Raw genomic sequence first — 16,380 nt, 5'->3', positions numbered from 1 at the left:
GATAAAATCAGAGTGAATCTGAAGCAATAAACCCGTCAAATCCGCAAAAAATGTCGATTCATGAATCATTCAATGTCATCCTGTCAGTAATTCCTGATCGTAATCTCCCATGTGCATTGACCTCGAAGGTCACCAGTTCGCAAAAAAAAAAAAAAAAAAAAAAAAAAAAAAGCGAGAGAAAGGCACATTGCAAGTGTCATATTTGTAAACAATTTAACATAGTAATTTTATAACAGATTCACTATCAACTTTGTTTTTGTTTTTTGAGTAGCACATTTGCGTAATCATTACTTTCTTACACTTAAAGTACTTCTTGTCAGTCATGAACCGATTTTAAAACAAACGACGTCAGTTTCCGTCTTTGTATAACCTCGGCCTCAGCAAACCTGATTATGTTCGGCAATCCTCGTTCCAATGTCCTTGTACATATATATACGACGCAATGGCGGTTTATACGAAGCGCTCATCGTGTATATGATCTCAAACAATATTCCCTTGTTTATTTTGTTGATTTTTTTCTTCATATCTTGGGGATTATATTAGTTTTACCGATAGGTGTTGTTTAATGCATAATTGGATAGTTGGGGGGGGGGGGGGTGTTGTTTAATGCATAATTGGATAGTTGGGGGGGGGGGGGGGGTACCGTCAGTTACAGCTTGTATTGCTTTTATACAAAGCAAAGTTTTATAACTCATTATACTTAAGGCCTTGCATTGATTTGCTTATGACGGGCGTATTTATGTGTTATTTCTGGTACTTTTGTTGTGAACTTGTCAGCAAGCCCTTGACTTCGTTCTGAATCCATCAAATACATAATTATGTAGTATCAATTTGGCATACATTTACATTTGTAGTTTGATATTGAACTGGGAGTCGTGCGGGTGTTGTAAAGGCCAGAGGGTTTTGACACAATATGAGCAAATTGGTATATATATTATAACAGTGAGAAGGAAGCTACATTTGTAACAAAGCAGCCATTAATTCTCGGTTGCTCGCTTCAAACTCTCAAAACGTCGGTATTAATCATGATAATGCATACAAAGTTTTCCCATTTGAAAGCCAGAATATAGTTCTGTTTTATAATACAAAAATTGTTTACCTGACTTCGCAGGAACTTTGAAAAAAATTAGTCCAACTTCCGAGAATTAGGTCGCCGTCGATAACCCTATACCATTTTTGTCCATGCAATTTTCCTTCATTACGTTGGATTTTATGCATCCGTCATCCGTTGCAGTCCAACTTGGAATTACCGTTTAAAATATAGCTACTTGTGGTCACCCTCACAATATTTGAATAAATGTTGATCGTCCATTTCGGCAGATCAGATTCGTTTTCACCAGCTTTTAGCCTCGGAGTTCAAACGAGTCAACCATATTGAAACTTTAAATTTCCGGTGAAGATCCGCAGCAAAAGTGGTAATATTGTCCAATCGTTTTGCACCTTTTGAACTTGAGTGCTGAACAGTCACAATATGGTTGACAGTCCGATCCTCTTTCCTGATGGCAGAAGTTATAAGCAATATAACTTATTGATCAACAGTCGGCACGTTAACCGATTGAGCTACCCAGCTAGCCAATTAAATTTGAAAGAATATACAAATATCGCTGACGTTATTTTTTTTAAGGAGGTTAGCCATTAGGATGATGTAGTATACCTCCTTACTAAAACAATTCGTCATAATAAGCCGAATACAGGCATTTACTATTTCCCCAGCTTTGAATAGACAGCAACACCTTTTAAACGGGATTTCAGGGCCAAGAAAGCTCCACTAAAACATCGTTATTACCATATTTTATTTATAAATACAAACACAACATCGTGGAGGAATAGAAATGAGTGTGTAAAAACACGATTCGCTTTTACATCCGATATTAAATTTAAAGCGTTTTAATCATTGATATTAATTTACTCATAATTTACAACATTCATGTAAGAAAGAGGTCTACACCTCGATGGAGACTGTACAAGAATTTTGTGCATGATCTTTTTCAGGGTGAGAAATTGCTGAACAGATGATTATAGCATCAATAGGCCTGCACAGAAAAAAATATATGCTTGGTTTCACTCTATATGTACAGTATCACAGACACGCCATAAATATTATTAATCACACAAAGGCGAGGAGGCAAAACATTGTAACAATATTTCAACAATGAAACTTACAGATTTGAAATCTCAGTCTTGTGTGGGTGTTTTGCTCTGTAAGGTACATTAGTTCACAAACTTCTGTTATTTACCTTGAAAACAATACCTTACGTGTAAACATTGTATTCCTAGAAGTACGAAAACTTTCATATTACAATTCAAAAATCAGTATATTAAAAAAAATGAAAAATTATTCTAAATATCATTAACAATGAAAACACAAGGATTTTCTACTGGCAAGCAGACTGATTAATACTTCGTTAAATTGTAAACTTAAAGATTGCCAAAGTTTTGACATATTCATTAATAACAATTATGTTCAACTGTTTCTGATATCTAGAATGATATTGGGAAAATCTATTTAAAGAACTTTAATTGACGGCAGGTTCATATGTTCCATGGCCAAGTTTCCCTTTTCTTGAAATTTGGTCTGATTCAAAATTTCTGAATGCTATTTCTCTAGCTTGTGGAGAACGGAATGTTTCCAGTGAAGGTTTCGCTGAGCTCTGCAAAATAATGATATTACGTTATAATGTAAATATATATACTAGTTAAAATGCATATGTTGTATAGAGCTCATTTGTATTGAGTGATAAAATATGATTATTTATTCATTAGATACATAAAGGTGATTTGAAATATCACAAATAAGGTGGCCCATATCTCACATGGGTACATTGATTTTCACCTCTAGCTAGTGTATATGTAGTAGATCTATATTATTTTTATGTATACTTTAAGCATTTTTTTTTAAATTAACCTCCGCGTTCTAAGTTTGAAGAAGAATGACACAAATTTGTAACGAAATATGAAGACCTATTAATCGTTAAAGTCAGGTAAAAATGAGGGAAACATGATAGATAGAACATCTTTAAATATCCAACATGCTGAAATGGTCATTGTGTGCTCCACTGCAACAATTCTTGCAAAGAAGTGTCCTAAAACGTTACTCTTTTGAAATTCACCGGGGGGGGGGGCACGTCTTAAAAACGTTACTCTTTTGAAATTCACCGTGGGGGGGAGGAGGTTAAGTTCCCTGCCTAATCAAACAATGTGTGAAATAGGCCTTAAACGGAAAATAGTAGTCTATCCACCTTGAACTTTGGCATTTGCCAGAGTGGGGCGTCCTCAACCGGATTCTGGTACGTCCTCAGAAGCGAGGCCCTGGTCTCGTATACTTTGCTGGGGTTTCTCTTTTGCTACAAAACAAAAATGACGATAAGATACGGGTAAATATTTACAAAAATTTAAGATGATCAAACCATTTAGTCGTGATTTGTTACATCTTTAAACAGTAAATTCTTAAATCTAATTTCACGAGAATCAAACAGTGAAATATTTTATTAGCATTACTTCCATGCGAGAATAGAGTAAATATACATCCAATTACAAAACTTGAGAGAAAAAGAAAATATATTTATATATAATGTAGAGAGTAGAGAAAGAGAATCTTAAGTTATGGTAGAGACTACTCCTAGATATAAAGTGCAGGACTGAAGCAGGGATGTGCTCAGAATGGAATGGAAAAGCTTAAAATTTACCACAAATGCGGATGTATGTTTTCTTTAGTGTCTATAAAATATAGACAAGAAATTCTAGTTACAATACAGAGGCTGCATACTATTCAATCCGAAAATGAGAGAGAGAGAGAGAGAGAGAGAGAGAGAGAGAGAGAGATGCTTATACATTTTGAACATTTTCAATGTTCTTCAGGCTATTTTAGGTTTTTCATGCTGCTGGTGTCACTTTGAAAATTTATAATCATGCAAGTAAATTGCTATGTCTATGACTGACAGTTATAGAGAGTTGCAATGCCATGGACTATATATCATTAAATTAAATGAATATATGACATTCAAGTTAATCTAATGTAAGTGTATGAGATTTCATCTATGGAGATTCACATTCACGCATTCTGTATACCTTCATGTCCCATAAATGTTTCCTTTTCTGTTGGTTAAAAATATCACTGTCATTTAATAACCCTATCACTCGTTTGTTTACTACTATAGTTTGTGTACATCATTTTATGGAGAGCTACAAATGTACAATAATAATGTTGCATAGTAGAAATTAAGCCACACAGCTGCATCAATATAAATTTAAAAGCAAAACTATTAAAACATTAAGTAATTAGTAAGTAAACATTTTGCCTATTAGTGGATCTAAAAAGAGACATAATTTTCGAAAAAGAAATTTTAAGTTATTCCATATTCATATTTTTGTTTTCAATAAGATTTGCACCTGTAATTCACTATATACTTCTAAATTCCAATTTAATGGAAAAAAATTGATTTTAATGTAATGTACAATAAATGTAAAGTATCTACATTGAATGTAGATCAGTGATAAGATTAAATAGACTTGAAAGGCAAAAAGTGAAATCTATGGGTTATTTTCAGGGTCAAACCACCACACAAAAATGTTGCTGCAGTATATGCAACACTCACAATTGGGTATGGCCCTGCTGATTGGGATAATCTTGCCTCAGGTAGTATTGGATTCTATTGAGGAAAACCATTGGATTTTAATTTTAAAAAATAGCTGATCATATTGATGATGCATTTAAATGAATTCTGATCATGCATTAAAGGATATGATAAATGTATAACATTTAATCTTTTATGATTTTGCACAGATGTTGGGGGATAATTATAATATTTGATCAAGAAATATCTTGAAAATCACTTCTAAAAGAATTTATTTTGTATTTTCAAAAACAATCATATTTGATCGTGTTTTGTTACTTGGAATAATGAATAGATAAGCTTTAGAATTGTTTTATCAGAAAATCTGTGCCCTATTAATTTCATTGCTTTAAAGTGCATTTCTTCTTCATAACTATTTTTGCTCTTATGCTGTTGTACCTGAGTCTCTTCTTTTCTCTTTGCAAGCTCCTGTTGTCTTCTTTGCTGCAGCCATTTATCCTGGTACTTGTGTTCTAATAAATCGAAAATAGGAGTGGATGGTCTGCAAGAAAACAGTTTTTCTGATTAGAATTATGCATTTTAAAAGAATCAAAGCATACGCATTCCTCTTTATATTCATAATTGTCAATTGAAAAACAAGGCATACTTATTTACGGTGTATATTAGTTTATACATTTTACTAGTTTAGAAGAGATACCAGAAATGTTGGTACATTAATTATGTATATCTATTCTTTCAAATTACTTTCAGCCTGCAGCTGCTAATCTTCTCAATTGAGCAACTCATTATAACAGGCACATGTATATCAACTTTGATGCCATATTTTATTTTTAGAATCCATGATAGTACAGGTACAAGATTGTATTAAAATACCAACCTTGTTGATATTCCAAATACCATTGTTGGAGGTATTCTCCTGGTCCGAAGTCTGGTATTTTCTGACCCAGCTGTTTTCCGACGAACATCGTGTGTTGCTCTAAATTCATAATTTTCTCCGGCTGTGACTAGTCCATTTTGCACTGCAGCTTTGTTGAGAGCCATGAAATCTCTACTTGCATTCTTGTCCTTCTTTGCAAAGGGTAATGTTGTTGTGGAAAGATTCCTTGGCCAACCATGCAAGGCTGCAAAGATTTATGAATTGCTGATGACAACTGTATATACATGTGTAAAATTTGGGCTACTACATCAGAGAAAATATTAATATTGCTATATATATAACAACATAGATAAAATATTAGGACAGCATGAAAGACTGAACACATTGTGGATAGCAAGAAAAACATAACATGTTAGCATGCCTTATAAGTACACGTATATGCAAACACAGTGTGAATGTTGTTAAGTTCTGTTACTCACCATCATCTGCACCGCCATGTCTGGCATCATTTGGTCGTCCAAAAATATACCCCTCCCCTGGAGAACCATACCCTCTTCTTTTTGGCCTTCCTAGTTCTGTCTGTATACATAAAAAGCACGATGAAAGGATAACGCCGCGAAACAATGAAAAAGCACAGGGACTTGAAATATAAATTTAAGAAATAAATTTCATTTATTATCCTGATATAATTTGATATACTTACTCTCAGTAGTAATTCATTGTCTAACATTGTTTCGCGGTGAGATCCAAGTTCTCCCGCTGCTGTTAAATTAAACGGATTTTGTCCGACCGCTGTTGCCATTTTTTCCTTTCTTTAAATGTCTTCAGTATATACTGAAAGCAAATGCAGTTGTTATGCGGAAGCCATGCAGGGAATTACCATAGAGACAATAAATAATCTAAAGTTCCGGTATATGACGCACCCTCGCGGACAGGAACAATAACTCTAATTTTAGTGACTGAATTTCCGAAGTAATCAAGATGAGAATGAGATTGAGAGGGGTAGGAAGAAAACGAAGTTTTGATAGAACTGTGGTCAAGAAATGTCCAAAATGTGAACAACAGGTGACAAATTTTTGACCCAATATAATTACTAGAAACATTGATAATTTATTTCAAACATTTTAAAAATATTTCCGGCAAAGATTAAGAGAAAATTCGAACTACATTAATCATGTGTGTGTGGGAAAACACATCTAGATATTTTATGGGGAAAATTGTGCGATAGATCTTCACCATAATATATTCAATTTTGAGATACAAATTTATGCGATATTCAGATCGGCTTGGTGTAAACAGGTCCAGTCCAAAAACTATTTCTACTATTTAAACCTACTCCAGTTAGCTATTTTTACCTACTTTTTCCTTTACTTGCATTTCATGGCAACGCAGGAACGGCGCAATATGGTGTGTACCAAATTTCTTGATTCACTTGCACTGACGATGAATACCACAAAAATATTGGACAAAAATTATTACTTTCTAACCTTTCAAATTTGCATCAATAACATCACCCAGTTCCATTTTCTAGGAGCTTAGGATCAAAACTACGTGATAAAAATTGTAGAATGTCTTACAAATTTGTATTAATTTTAAAATTTAACTTCATGCATTTTTACATTAAAGGTTTTTGGGGCGGATTTTCATGCATTTTCTCTGCATTCTCCACCCTCATAAAGTATTCAAATTTACACTCCGAATTTTGCCATGCACATGCACAACATGATACATAAAACGACCGACCTATTTAAAAGATGCACCTTAATTATTATTTATTTATATTTTCAAAAACGGATAAAAGTAGGTACTTTAAGTAGGTATAAAAATACCTAGGTAGCTATTAATAGCTACGTAGGTAGAAATAGTCTTTGGACTGGACCTGATAAATGCTGACTCTGGACCCTCCAAATGGAGAGAGGGTGGAGTTTTTGCAGTAAATTTCAACACATAGCTTATTCTGTCATTTCAATTTCAGATCGAAATGTTAGTGGCTAAAATATAGAATTATGCAAATAAAGCATAGTCTTTGGAAGTTCGCAGAAGTCCGTCAAGAGGAAACCAGATGCGGTTGACCCGGGCTGGTGTTATTTATTCCGATTCAGTTGCTAATGTTTTGGGTTTTTTTATTAATTAACCATAATTGTGAGATCATAGTGATATCCATTCATAATTAGTAATTGATGGGAAGCTGAATTATGTTCAGGATGCATTGATGATGAAAGTGACAGCTAACACCCTCATTTTATTCGGAATTTTAATATTCAGCCATGGCTACCCATATCCAGTTTCCTTTTGACCCGGGTTTTAATTAATTGTAAATATCAAATATATAAGACTCACATAACAGGTATATGTACTGCAGCATTCTGGTGATAAATTATCATAATATTTATCTAAATCATGTGTAGTTTCATTGTTGTGTCACATATATCAGTCGTAATCACAGAAAAATGTGTTTTTTCTCGCTACCCTGAAATAATCAATCGTGGATATTTTCACAGTGAAGCAAAACTATGCCGTAATTTTGTAGTGAAGATCCAATGTACCATCCAGATTGTGATTAAGAAGTTTCACATCAAACGAAAGTAAAGTAACAAAGAAAACTTAAAAATTCGGATTACGAAGGTGACCCGGCCTGGTTTTTACTACCAACTATCTGCAACTATGTTAATGAATAGCCAACATTTTGTTGATTTTGACCCATATCCCTATCACAATTTGACAAATGGTAAACTTAATTAAAATGGATTATATAGGACATATATAACAATGTATTTCAGTATTACCACAAAGTGGTAGGGACATAGTTTTTCCCTTTTCCATCCTACCAAGATACCCAGTTTTCCGGACTTTTTTTTCTGAATGCCTTGAGAAATTGAATTGATTTTTTGTATGCAGGTGTCAAGTTCGAATTTTGTTCTGGTATGTTGATTTTTTATGGAGTTGTGCATTTTCAACATAGCGTCCTTCCACAACTCCTAGTTTTCCAGACTTTTTTTCTAAACGCCTTGAGATATTGAATTGATTTTTTGTAAGCAGGTATATATTGATCAGTTACAGATCAAGTTTTAGTTTTGTTCCATTTCATTGATTGTTATGGAGTTGTGCCCCTTTTAATATAGAAATATTACTGGTACAACCAGTTTTCCGGACCTTTTTTCTAAACGCCTTGAGATATTGAACTGATTTTTTGTATGCCTGTGTATATTAATGAGTTATAGATCAAATTTGAGTTTTGTTGAGGTTCGTTGATCTGAATACCACATTCAATGCTATACTTCAATGGATTTCCCACATCTGACTCTACTGCAGGTGTGCCGACACATCTAGTTTTATCTTCAGTTTCTGGTAAATTTTCTAAAATGCAAATTCCATGGACCGGTTTTACTATACTACATGTAGCTGCCACAAAATCAAACAACAATTACAAATTATATATGGATGGCTGTGTTTTACAATTTAGCATTTTCAGGTAAAAAAAACTAAATTGAATGTATCATATTCATGCAAAGGGTGAGATCTTGCTCATTTAAGAGCGAGATCTGAGGATCTTATTGTGAGATTTTTAGTGGTGTTGCAACAACTGAGATTTTGATGAATTTCCCCTGCAATACTCATAAGTGAATTATTGTTTTGAAACAAATATGCTCTTCCCTTTCAAAGAAATGTAAAACAAGATTAAGTTCATAATTCATTAAAATAAAAATTATTGTTAGTTATTATTTGATCAGTTTCACAATTGCAAGCTTTTGATTTTTCAATTATTGTCTAATCTTTTGACAAAAAATAAGAACTGGATTTGTTTAATTATCTTATTGACTTTTTAAATGGATAGTTTATTGCATAAATAATTTCACTTTCATGTTATCTTTCGTAACTGGTGATTTTATGTCATAAACTGGAGTAAAGTATCATGATACAACAAAAGCTAGGTCTGAAACGATTCACTGAAATATCGATACTGTTTAATATAAAAGCTCGATTAAATGTTCGATTCATTGCCTCGATTTTCAGTTCAATACCTTTATTTAAAATCGGGTTCTGTAAAATACATCAGGCTTGACCTGTACTTATTTTTACCAGCATGAGGGACAAAATCAAATAGCATCCAATGTTGTCCATTAACATTCAGGCTGTTGTTAGCCTCGAGTCTGATTTAAAAAAAATGATAATGTACAGTGTACTTTTTCAGTTTAAACTACTAATCAACAGGCATCTTAGTACCATTCTATGGTATGGAAACATTTTGCTTTTAAAATTATGACTGGATCTTGGTAATTGAAATTTTCTTCATTGACATTATTGGTTTCTTCTATAAATTGTAATGTATTGAAAATATTGAATTGTGGCATAAGGGCTATTCCAGCAAACAAAATATGGGGGGAGGGGGGGGGGGGGGGGAGGGAAGGTACTTTATTTTTAAGACAGCCACCCATACAATTAAATTTTCCTCTGCTACCACCTCCCATACAAATATATTCTCTCCTGCCACCACCACCCATACAAATAGAATTAAGAATTCAATACTGAAATCGCCTGTATATTCAGATTTTCCTTTAAAGGTAGAGTTCAGTTTCAACAAGTTCATATTGGTCTTAATCCTATGTGCATGCAACTATTTTTTAGATAAACCAGAATTTGTGGTGATTTATATGAACAAATTACCCAAATTTAAATGAATTTTGATTACATTTTCAAATGTTGATATTGTAATCCGTGATCCATTCTCTTACCAAACTCAAGTTGTAATGTCATCCTAAGCATGTTGATTTTAATAGTTAACAGCTCATACCAAAATCATTATACTACCATAGTGGCCTTATGTTTAGCATTTGATCTTCTAGCAGTGTTGTAGGTTTGTACCTTGACATAGGCCTGTGTGTTAAAACAGGTTGTACATGTTGGTGTTTCAGACACGTGTGGCACATCACAACGTTCTGAGAAAATTCGGGCATTTTTAATATTTTTTTTTACATGAATGTGGGTATTATTATTACCTTGAAAGACCTGACAATAACTGCCTATGCCATTGGCTGATAAAAATGTGGAAACACATTTCGGTGGGCTTATGGCTGCAACTTCTTTGTTAACTTGTACATAATTTTCTTCTCGTTCCCTTCTGAGTTCGCTAAACATATCCCTTAATAGATCATATCTGGAGATGGTGTTACTTCTAATCATGTCACTCCAACAGAAAACATTTCATTTTCATTTATCATTTTTCATTGTTGTCATTTCAGAATCTACACAAACTGAAACATTTACTTTGAATAGAGTATCAATCTTTTTTCGTACATAATGTAGGATTGCTCCACTTTTCTTCTTCCTCTTCTTTTATAATAAAAGAAATTTTGCAACATGATACAGACTTTGTATTTATTATGTCTTCATTTTTATCATAATTCACAAGCACCCATATTTTTTTTAACCTAGAAGACAACCACCCATACAAATATATTTTCCCAAATCACCCCCACCCAAAAAAATATCAACTGCCTCCCCCCCCCCCACCCCCCACCCCTATACGTTTTTTGCTGGAATAGCCCTAAGTATTGCAATATGTAACATAACGTGAAGGGGGGCACATCGTTTCAGCCCTGATCAAAACAAACTTCTCCAAATGTGCAATTGAACAGAAATAAAAGCAGAACATAAATATTGAAAATAAATTTTATTTTTGAAAATACATGCATGTAGGGTATGAACTGTGATACTTCATGCTGGCATTCTTTATGAAAATTATCCCGACGTGAAGCATTGCAGTTCATACCCTCGTGTGTTTCCAAAACTGAAATTCATTTCTTTATATATATTCTGCTTTTATTTCTGTGGAAATTCCCAGCTATTAGTATAGGTGTACAATATTTATCAAGATTCATACACGCATTGTTTACAACTTCATCATATTCATAAGGAAATGGCTATCGTTACAAATTTACAATTGGTAATAATATTAAAGGCAAAGACATTGGAAATGTACATATTGCATGATGACAACCATCTCTACTCTCAATGCAGAACTGATTCATTATTGTATTGTAATATTGTTATACACTAAATCATCATTCAGTCTTGTTCTATAGTTTAAGGTTATCTTATGTTAAACTGTTGTAAAATATAACGTTGCCCAACAATTGATCTGATTGCAAGTAATTGTGTATTCAAAGTGCCTGTGTACTACTAGAAAAATAAGCGATAGGAAATTTTTAAGAATCCTTTCTTCTGAAATCATACTTAAATATGATACTTGTGGTTCACTTGTGCTCCAAGCATTTAGTGTTCATTTGACTTGGGGCTGTAGATTGAGGTTAACAAGAGATAAACGAAGAACTTTAGTGATAGGAGTCTCTTTTCTTTACAGATTCCAGTTGCATGTAAATTTTGTTCCTGTGGACACCAGTTCTGGTCAAAAAAGTTTCCATCACTGATATCCGGATCCCATGGTAAGTTAACATGTAACGAGTGATACTGCAATGTACAATGGAATTTTTACCTATAGTACATGTACGTTGATGATGATTGAAAGTATGGTGATTTTTACACAACAGCCTTTATCGTGATATCTTGAATATCTCACCTATTTAGAGCTCTTTTGTACTGGAGGTATGGGGAATAAGAAACAACAAACATTTAATATGTATCATACAGATGTATGTATATATTTAAGCATCTATGTTTGCTTAATTTCAATATTTTCCTTCAAGTCTGGAAAAACTTTTACCATCCACAACTTCAATACCAAAGAGTCCTCATGATTAAATAGTGTAAATGTAGATTATTTCATTTCATGTATATTGTATATACAGTACGTTATATACAAAAGCTACAACATTTGCTGCATTAATCCACTTTATAGTAAACAAGGAATTTGATATGCATTAATCCACTTTATAGTAAACAATGAATTTAATAGTGGAGACACTTATCTGAAATTTTTTATGGGTTATGGAAATGTGTTTGATTCCTCTGATGTGGCTTTATAACAATAATTGCATGAGTAGACACAAAGAGAAGAGTAACATTGCAAAGTTCAGAGTTGTCGAAATTTTTAAATCACTGTCAAACATTTGGACTGACAAAGTTAAAGATTCTGTCAGACCAGATGCATGTACGAATGTACCTTATATTGAAGAGAAAGAAAAATAAATAACTGCATCAGCATTCCATCTCATATTTAAAAAATATGATTTTTTTGATGTTGCCTCTTTTGGAATACATAGAATATGTATATAAAGATAAAAGTACATATATGTATGTCAGATTTAAACATGTTGTAGATCTATAGGCTCCCTGTTCATGTATAGAATTTAATAAATCTCAAGATAACGGATTTTCTTTTCAGACAACGATTCATCAACAGGTAGAGTTAGGAGAACAGAGAGAACAAGGAGAGACAGTCAGAGGCCAGATTACTTCAATTCAGTGGTCATCGACACACAGTCAAAAAGAGGCAGACGAAAAGTGAGATCCAAACTGTATCATGTGTCAGAAGGAAAAGGAAGTTTATTTTTTGCATAAAACTTATATTCATGTATAGAAGATATTTGTCGATTGTGTACATTTACCTGATGATGAAAGAGTTAAGGAAAAATTGACGTTTTAATGTATGGTAAATTACCTAATGAATGTGAACTAGAATGTTTTGAAATCATACAACATGTACACAGTTGACCTTAGCTAGATTAAGTTTTCAGGCACTGAGACAAAAAAGAATTTCACTGCATTTCTCTTGAGAAAATTATTTTAATTTCAAATCAAAATTTTCTTGTGATAGCTCAGATTTTAGAGTGCACTCTATATAAATACCCGTTAAAAGTGATTTGGTCATTGAATGTCAATATTTTACATTCTTTGTCACCAAATTAGAATATTTCTAAAATTGATGGGTCACATCTCAGAAAGAAAAACAAATACTCTTTCAATGTAGGCATTAGCAAATGGAAAAGACGTCATACAGCATTCTGATTGTGTATTTGAATACTCTTACATGTATTTTGCTACATATTTAGATTTTTGAAAAAAAAGAGAAAGGATGTTTAACTAATAGCTTTTAGTAAAGAAATATTTTTCCTTATCTTTAACCCATAGTCCCAGTCATTACCAGCACATCATGGACAGGGGGATACCACTTCTTCCCCAGCATCAATAGAGGGCAGTCCAGTGAAGCGACGAAGAGGGAGACCTAGAGGAACATCTAATAAACCCCTCTTACCAGATAGGAGCATCTCTAAAAGCAGTAGTAAGTTATAGAATAGGAACATCCCTAACAGCAGTAGTAAGTTATAGAATAGGAATATCCCTAACAGCAGTAGTAAGTTATAGAATAGGAATATCCCTAACAGCAGTAGTAAGTTATAGAATAGGAGCATCTCTAAAAGCAGTAGTAAGTTATAGAATAGGAATATCTCTAAAAGCAGTAGTAAGTTATAGAATAGGAATATCTCTAAAAGCAGTAGTAAGTTATAGAATAGGAACATCTCTAAAAGCAGTAGTAAGTTATAGAATAGGAATATCCCTAACAGCAGTAGTAAGTTATAGAATAGGAATATCCCTAACAGCAGGAGTAAGTTATAGAATAGGAGCATCTCTAAAAGCAGTAGTAAGTTATAGAATAGGAATATCCCTAACAGCAGTAGTAAGTTATAGAATAGGAATATCTCTAAAAGCAGTAGTAAGTTATAGAATAGGAGCATCTCTAAAAGCAGTAGGAAGTTATAGATTAGGTACATCCCTAAAAGCAGTAGTAAGTTATAGAATAGGAATATCCCTAACAGCAGTAGTAAGTTATAGAATAGGAATATCCCTAACAGCAGTAGTAAGTTATAGAATAGGAATATCCCTAACAGCAGGAGTAAGTTATAGAATAGGAGCATCTCTAAAAGCAGTAGTAAGTTATAGAATAGGAATATCCCTAACAGCAGTAGTAAGTTATAGAATAGGAATATCTCTAAAAGCAGTAGTAAGTTATAGAATAGGAGCATCTCTAAAAGCAGTAGGAAGTTATAGATTAGGTACATCCCTAAAAGCAGTAGTAAGTTATAGAATAGGAATATCCCTAACAGCAGTAGTAAGTTATAGAATAGGAATATCCCTAAAAGCAGGAGTAAGTTCTAGAATAGGAACATCCCTAAAAGCAGTAGTAAGTTATAGAATAGGTACATCTCTAAATGCAGTAGTAAGTTATAGAATAGGAATATCCCTAACAGCAGGAGTAAGTTATAGAATAGGAGCATCTCTAAATGCAGTAGTAAGTTATAGAATAGGAACATCTCTAAAAGCAGTAGTAAGTTATAGAATAGGATCATCTCTAAAAGCAGTAGTAAGTTATAGAATAGGATCATCCCTAAAAGCAGGAGTAAGTTATAGAATAGGAGCATCTCTAAAAGCAGTAGTAAGTTTGTAGACTTAAATATCATTTTACAAGGAACTTTTGAAGAAGTCCTAAAAACTATACATACAGATGTATTAAACATCTTGGGTTTGACACAGCACCTCCCTGTTGCGAAGCGAACACACTTAACTTTTGGACAAACAGAATGAAATATTGTGAAATGATATTTATATAAACCCAAGAGGTATTTGTACTGCAACACAACCTCTAATAATCTCTGTGCATTGCATATAAAATTTATAATACCATAATGTGTTACTTATGCCCTCCTCCAAAAATGAACCTGAAATACCCGTCTGTAGTGTGTAATTACCAAAGTGACTTTTAATTATAGAACCATAAATCAAATTTATCAGTAATGAACACTGCTAATAAATCATAATTAATTTTCACCAAACATTTTTGAAATATAAACATTTAACCAGTATACCACAATATGAACAGGGTGTAGTTTGTTAAGGGAGATAATCCTTATTGACAAAACATCTAAAATACAAAATGAATTAAAAATTCATAAATTTCTAAACAGCAGTGGAAGGAAATGAAGTTGTGTTAAAGATTAAACCGTCCTATTCTGATGCAGGTGACAAAAGATTAAACCGTTCTATTCTGATGCAGGTGACAAATAAGGCATAATGAAATTTAGTCGATCCCTAACTCACAACTGCTTAAATATGACTGGTCCTTCTTCTTGTTTTCAAAGAAAACGATGAATATTCCAACAATAATGATAATAAACAATTTAACAAAAATTTGGACTCATCTTCAAAGGAGGAAACTATTTGATTTCTATAAAATCCTTTTATTTTTGAATAAAGAAGTCTTTTGTAGTATATTCATCCCAGAATACCAGCCTCTTTTCTTAACACGAAGTTCCTAAATGTGCTTCACTAATTATGTACCTGTAATATTTTATGAATCGTAAAATTATGTTACTAGAGGGAGAAGCTTTATTGATACAGCATTACAAGCAAACATTGAAATATCAAATTACTTGACAGCAAAATATAGATAATCATTTTAGAGTGTACTATCGAAGGATTAACATAATCAGTTTTTCTTCTTTGTTGAGAATTATAGTGAAAATGAAAACATTTACAGAGAGCAGTAATATACAGATTTAATATCAAATAGATATAGAAGTAAAGTTATACACATACTATTTATGGATGTAAAGAACGTGTCAGATTGTAATCAATTTTTGGGGTGAAAATAATTTCTGATACCTGCAAATTTAAAAGTTTCTTATGCTGGGTAAGATTTTAAAATTCTAGCGATTCATTCTACAATTGTTAGCCATACATTGTTAAGGATCTTCCAAAATTTTGTGTTTTTGTCTTCAGAATACACCATGCATTACTTTGACTCTTCAGGGTTTGATTTATAAATATTTTATTCAATATAGAAAAGGAATGGACTATAAGCTTATTCTTCAGCATGCAGTGTATAATCTTATGTTCCTAAGTACTAGTGATATTGAAAATTGGGGAGATATTATACATTTATTGCAAGATAGTGAGGGAGATATGAAAATGTAA

At 32.9% G+C, this 16,380-nt stretch overlaps 2 protein-coding genes across 5 annotated transcripts in view; one reads left to right on the top strand and one right to left on the bottom strand.

Moving 5' to 3' along the window:
• Window positions 1-1,775: 1,775 nt before the first annotated feature.
• On the bottom strand, window positions 1,776-6,362 carry LOC125679472 (cilia- and flagella-associated protein 77-like). 4 transcript variants are annotated; one of them, XM_048918717.2, is made up of 8 exons: window positions 6,155-6,362; window positions 5,931-6,030; window positions 5,452-5,695; window positions 5,013-5,115; window positions 4,596-4,649; window positions 4,069-4,095; window positions 3,240-3,344; window positions 1,776-2,651 (listed from the first exon to the last, which is right to left on the bottom strand). In XM_048918717.2, the coding sequence occupies exons 1-8, from the start codon at window positions 6,251-6,253 to the stop codon at window positions 2,517-2,519; spliced, it is 867 nt and encodes a 288-aa protein (XP_048774674.2). In that variant the 5' UTR covers window positions 6,254-6,362; the 3' UTR covers window positions 1,776-2,516. The 4 variants fall into 4 exon arrangements, with proteins under 4 accessions (XP_048774674.2, XP_048774676.2, XP_048774677.2 ...); XM_048918719.2 differs by lacking the exon at window positions 4,069-4,095; XM_048918720.2 differs by lacking the exon at window positions 4,596-4,649.
• LOC125679475 (UPF0547 protein C16orf87 homolog) overlaps window positions 6,349-16,380 on the top strand; it is an 11,692-nt gene continuing 1,660 nt past the window's right edge. The window contains exons 1-4 of the mRNA XM_048918724.2: window positions 6,349-6,516; window positions 11,813-11,894; window positions 12,794-12,912; window positions 13,540-13,690. Coding sequence (XP_048774681.1) covers window positions 6,433-6,516; window positions 11,813-11,894; window positions 12,794-12,912; window positions 13,540-13,690 — 436 coding nt within the window. The 5' untranslated portion in view covers window positions 6,349-6,432. The remainder of the gene's footprint in view (window positions 6,517-11,812; window positions 11,895-12,793; window positions 12,913-13,539; window positions 13,691-16,380) is intronic.

This window comes from Ostrea edulis, chromosome 2 (assembly GCF_947568905.1).
Source record: "Ostrea edulis chromosome 2, xbOstEdul1.1, whole genome shotgun sequence".
Taxonomy (NCBI): Eukaryota; Metazoa; Mollusca; class Bivalvia; order Ostreida; family Ostreidae; genus Ostrea; species Ostrea edulis.
Note: the sequence above shows the minus strand (reverse complement) of the source record. Positions and strands in the feature narration are given on the sequence as shown.

Excerpts from the sequence above, each read along its gene's own strand:
- LOC125679472 (XM_048918717.2), bottom strand. The coding sequence starts at position 6,253 with ATGGCAACAGCGGTCGGACAAAATCCGTTTAATTTAACAGCAGCGGGA. Across the intron at positions 3,345-4,068 it reads AACATTTATGGGACATGAAG|CAAAAGAGAAACCCCAGCAA; the intron begins GTATACAGAATG and ends TTTGTTTTGTAG. Across the intron at positions 2,652-3,239 it reads GGCAAATGCCAAAGTTCAAG|AGCTCAGCGAAACCTTCACT; the intron begins GTGGATAGACTA and ends ATTATTTTGCAG.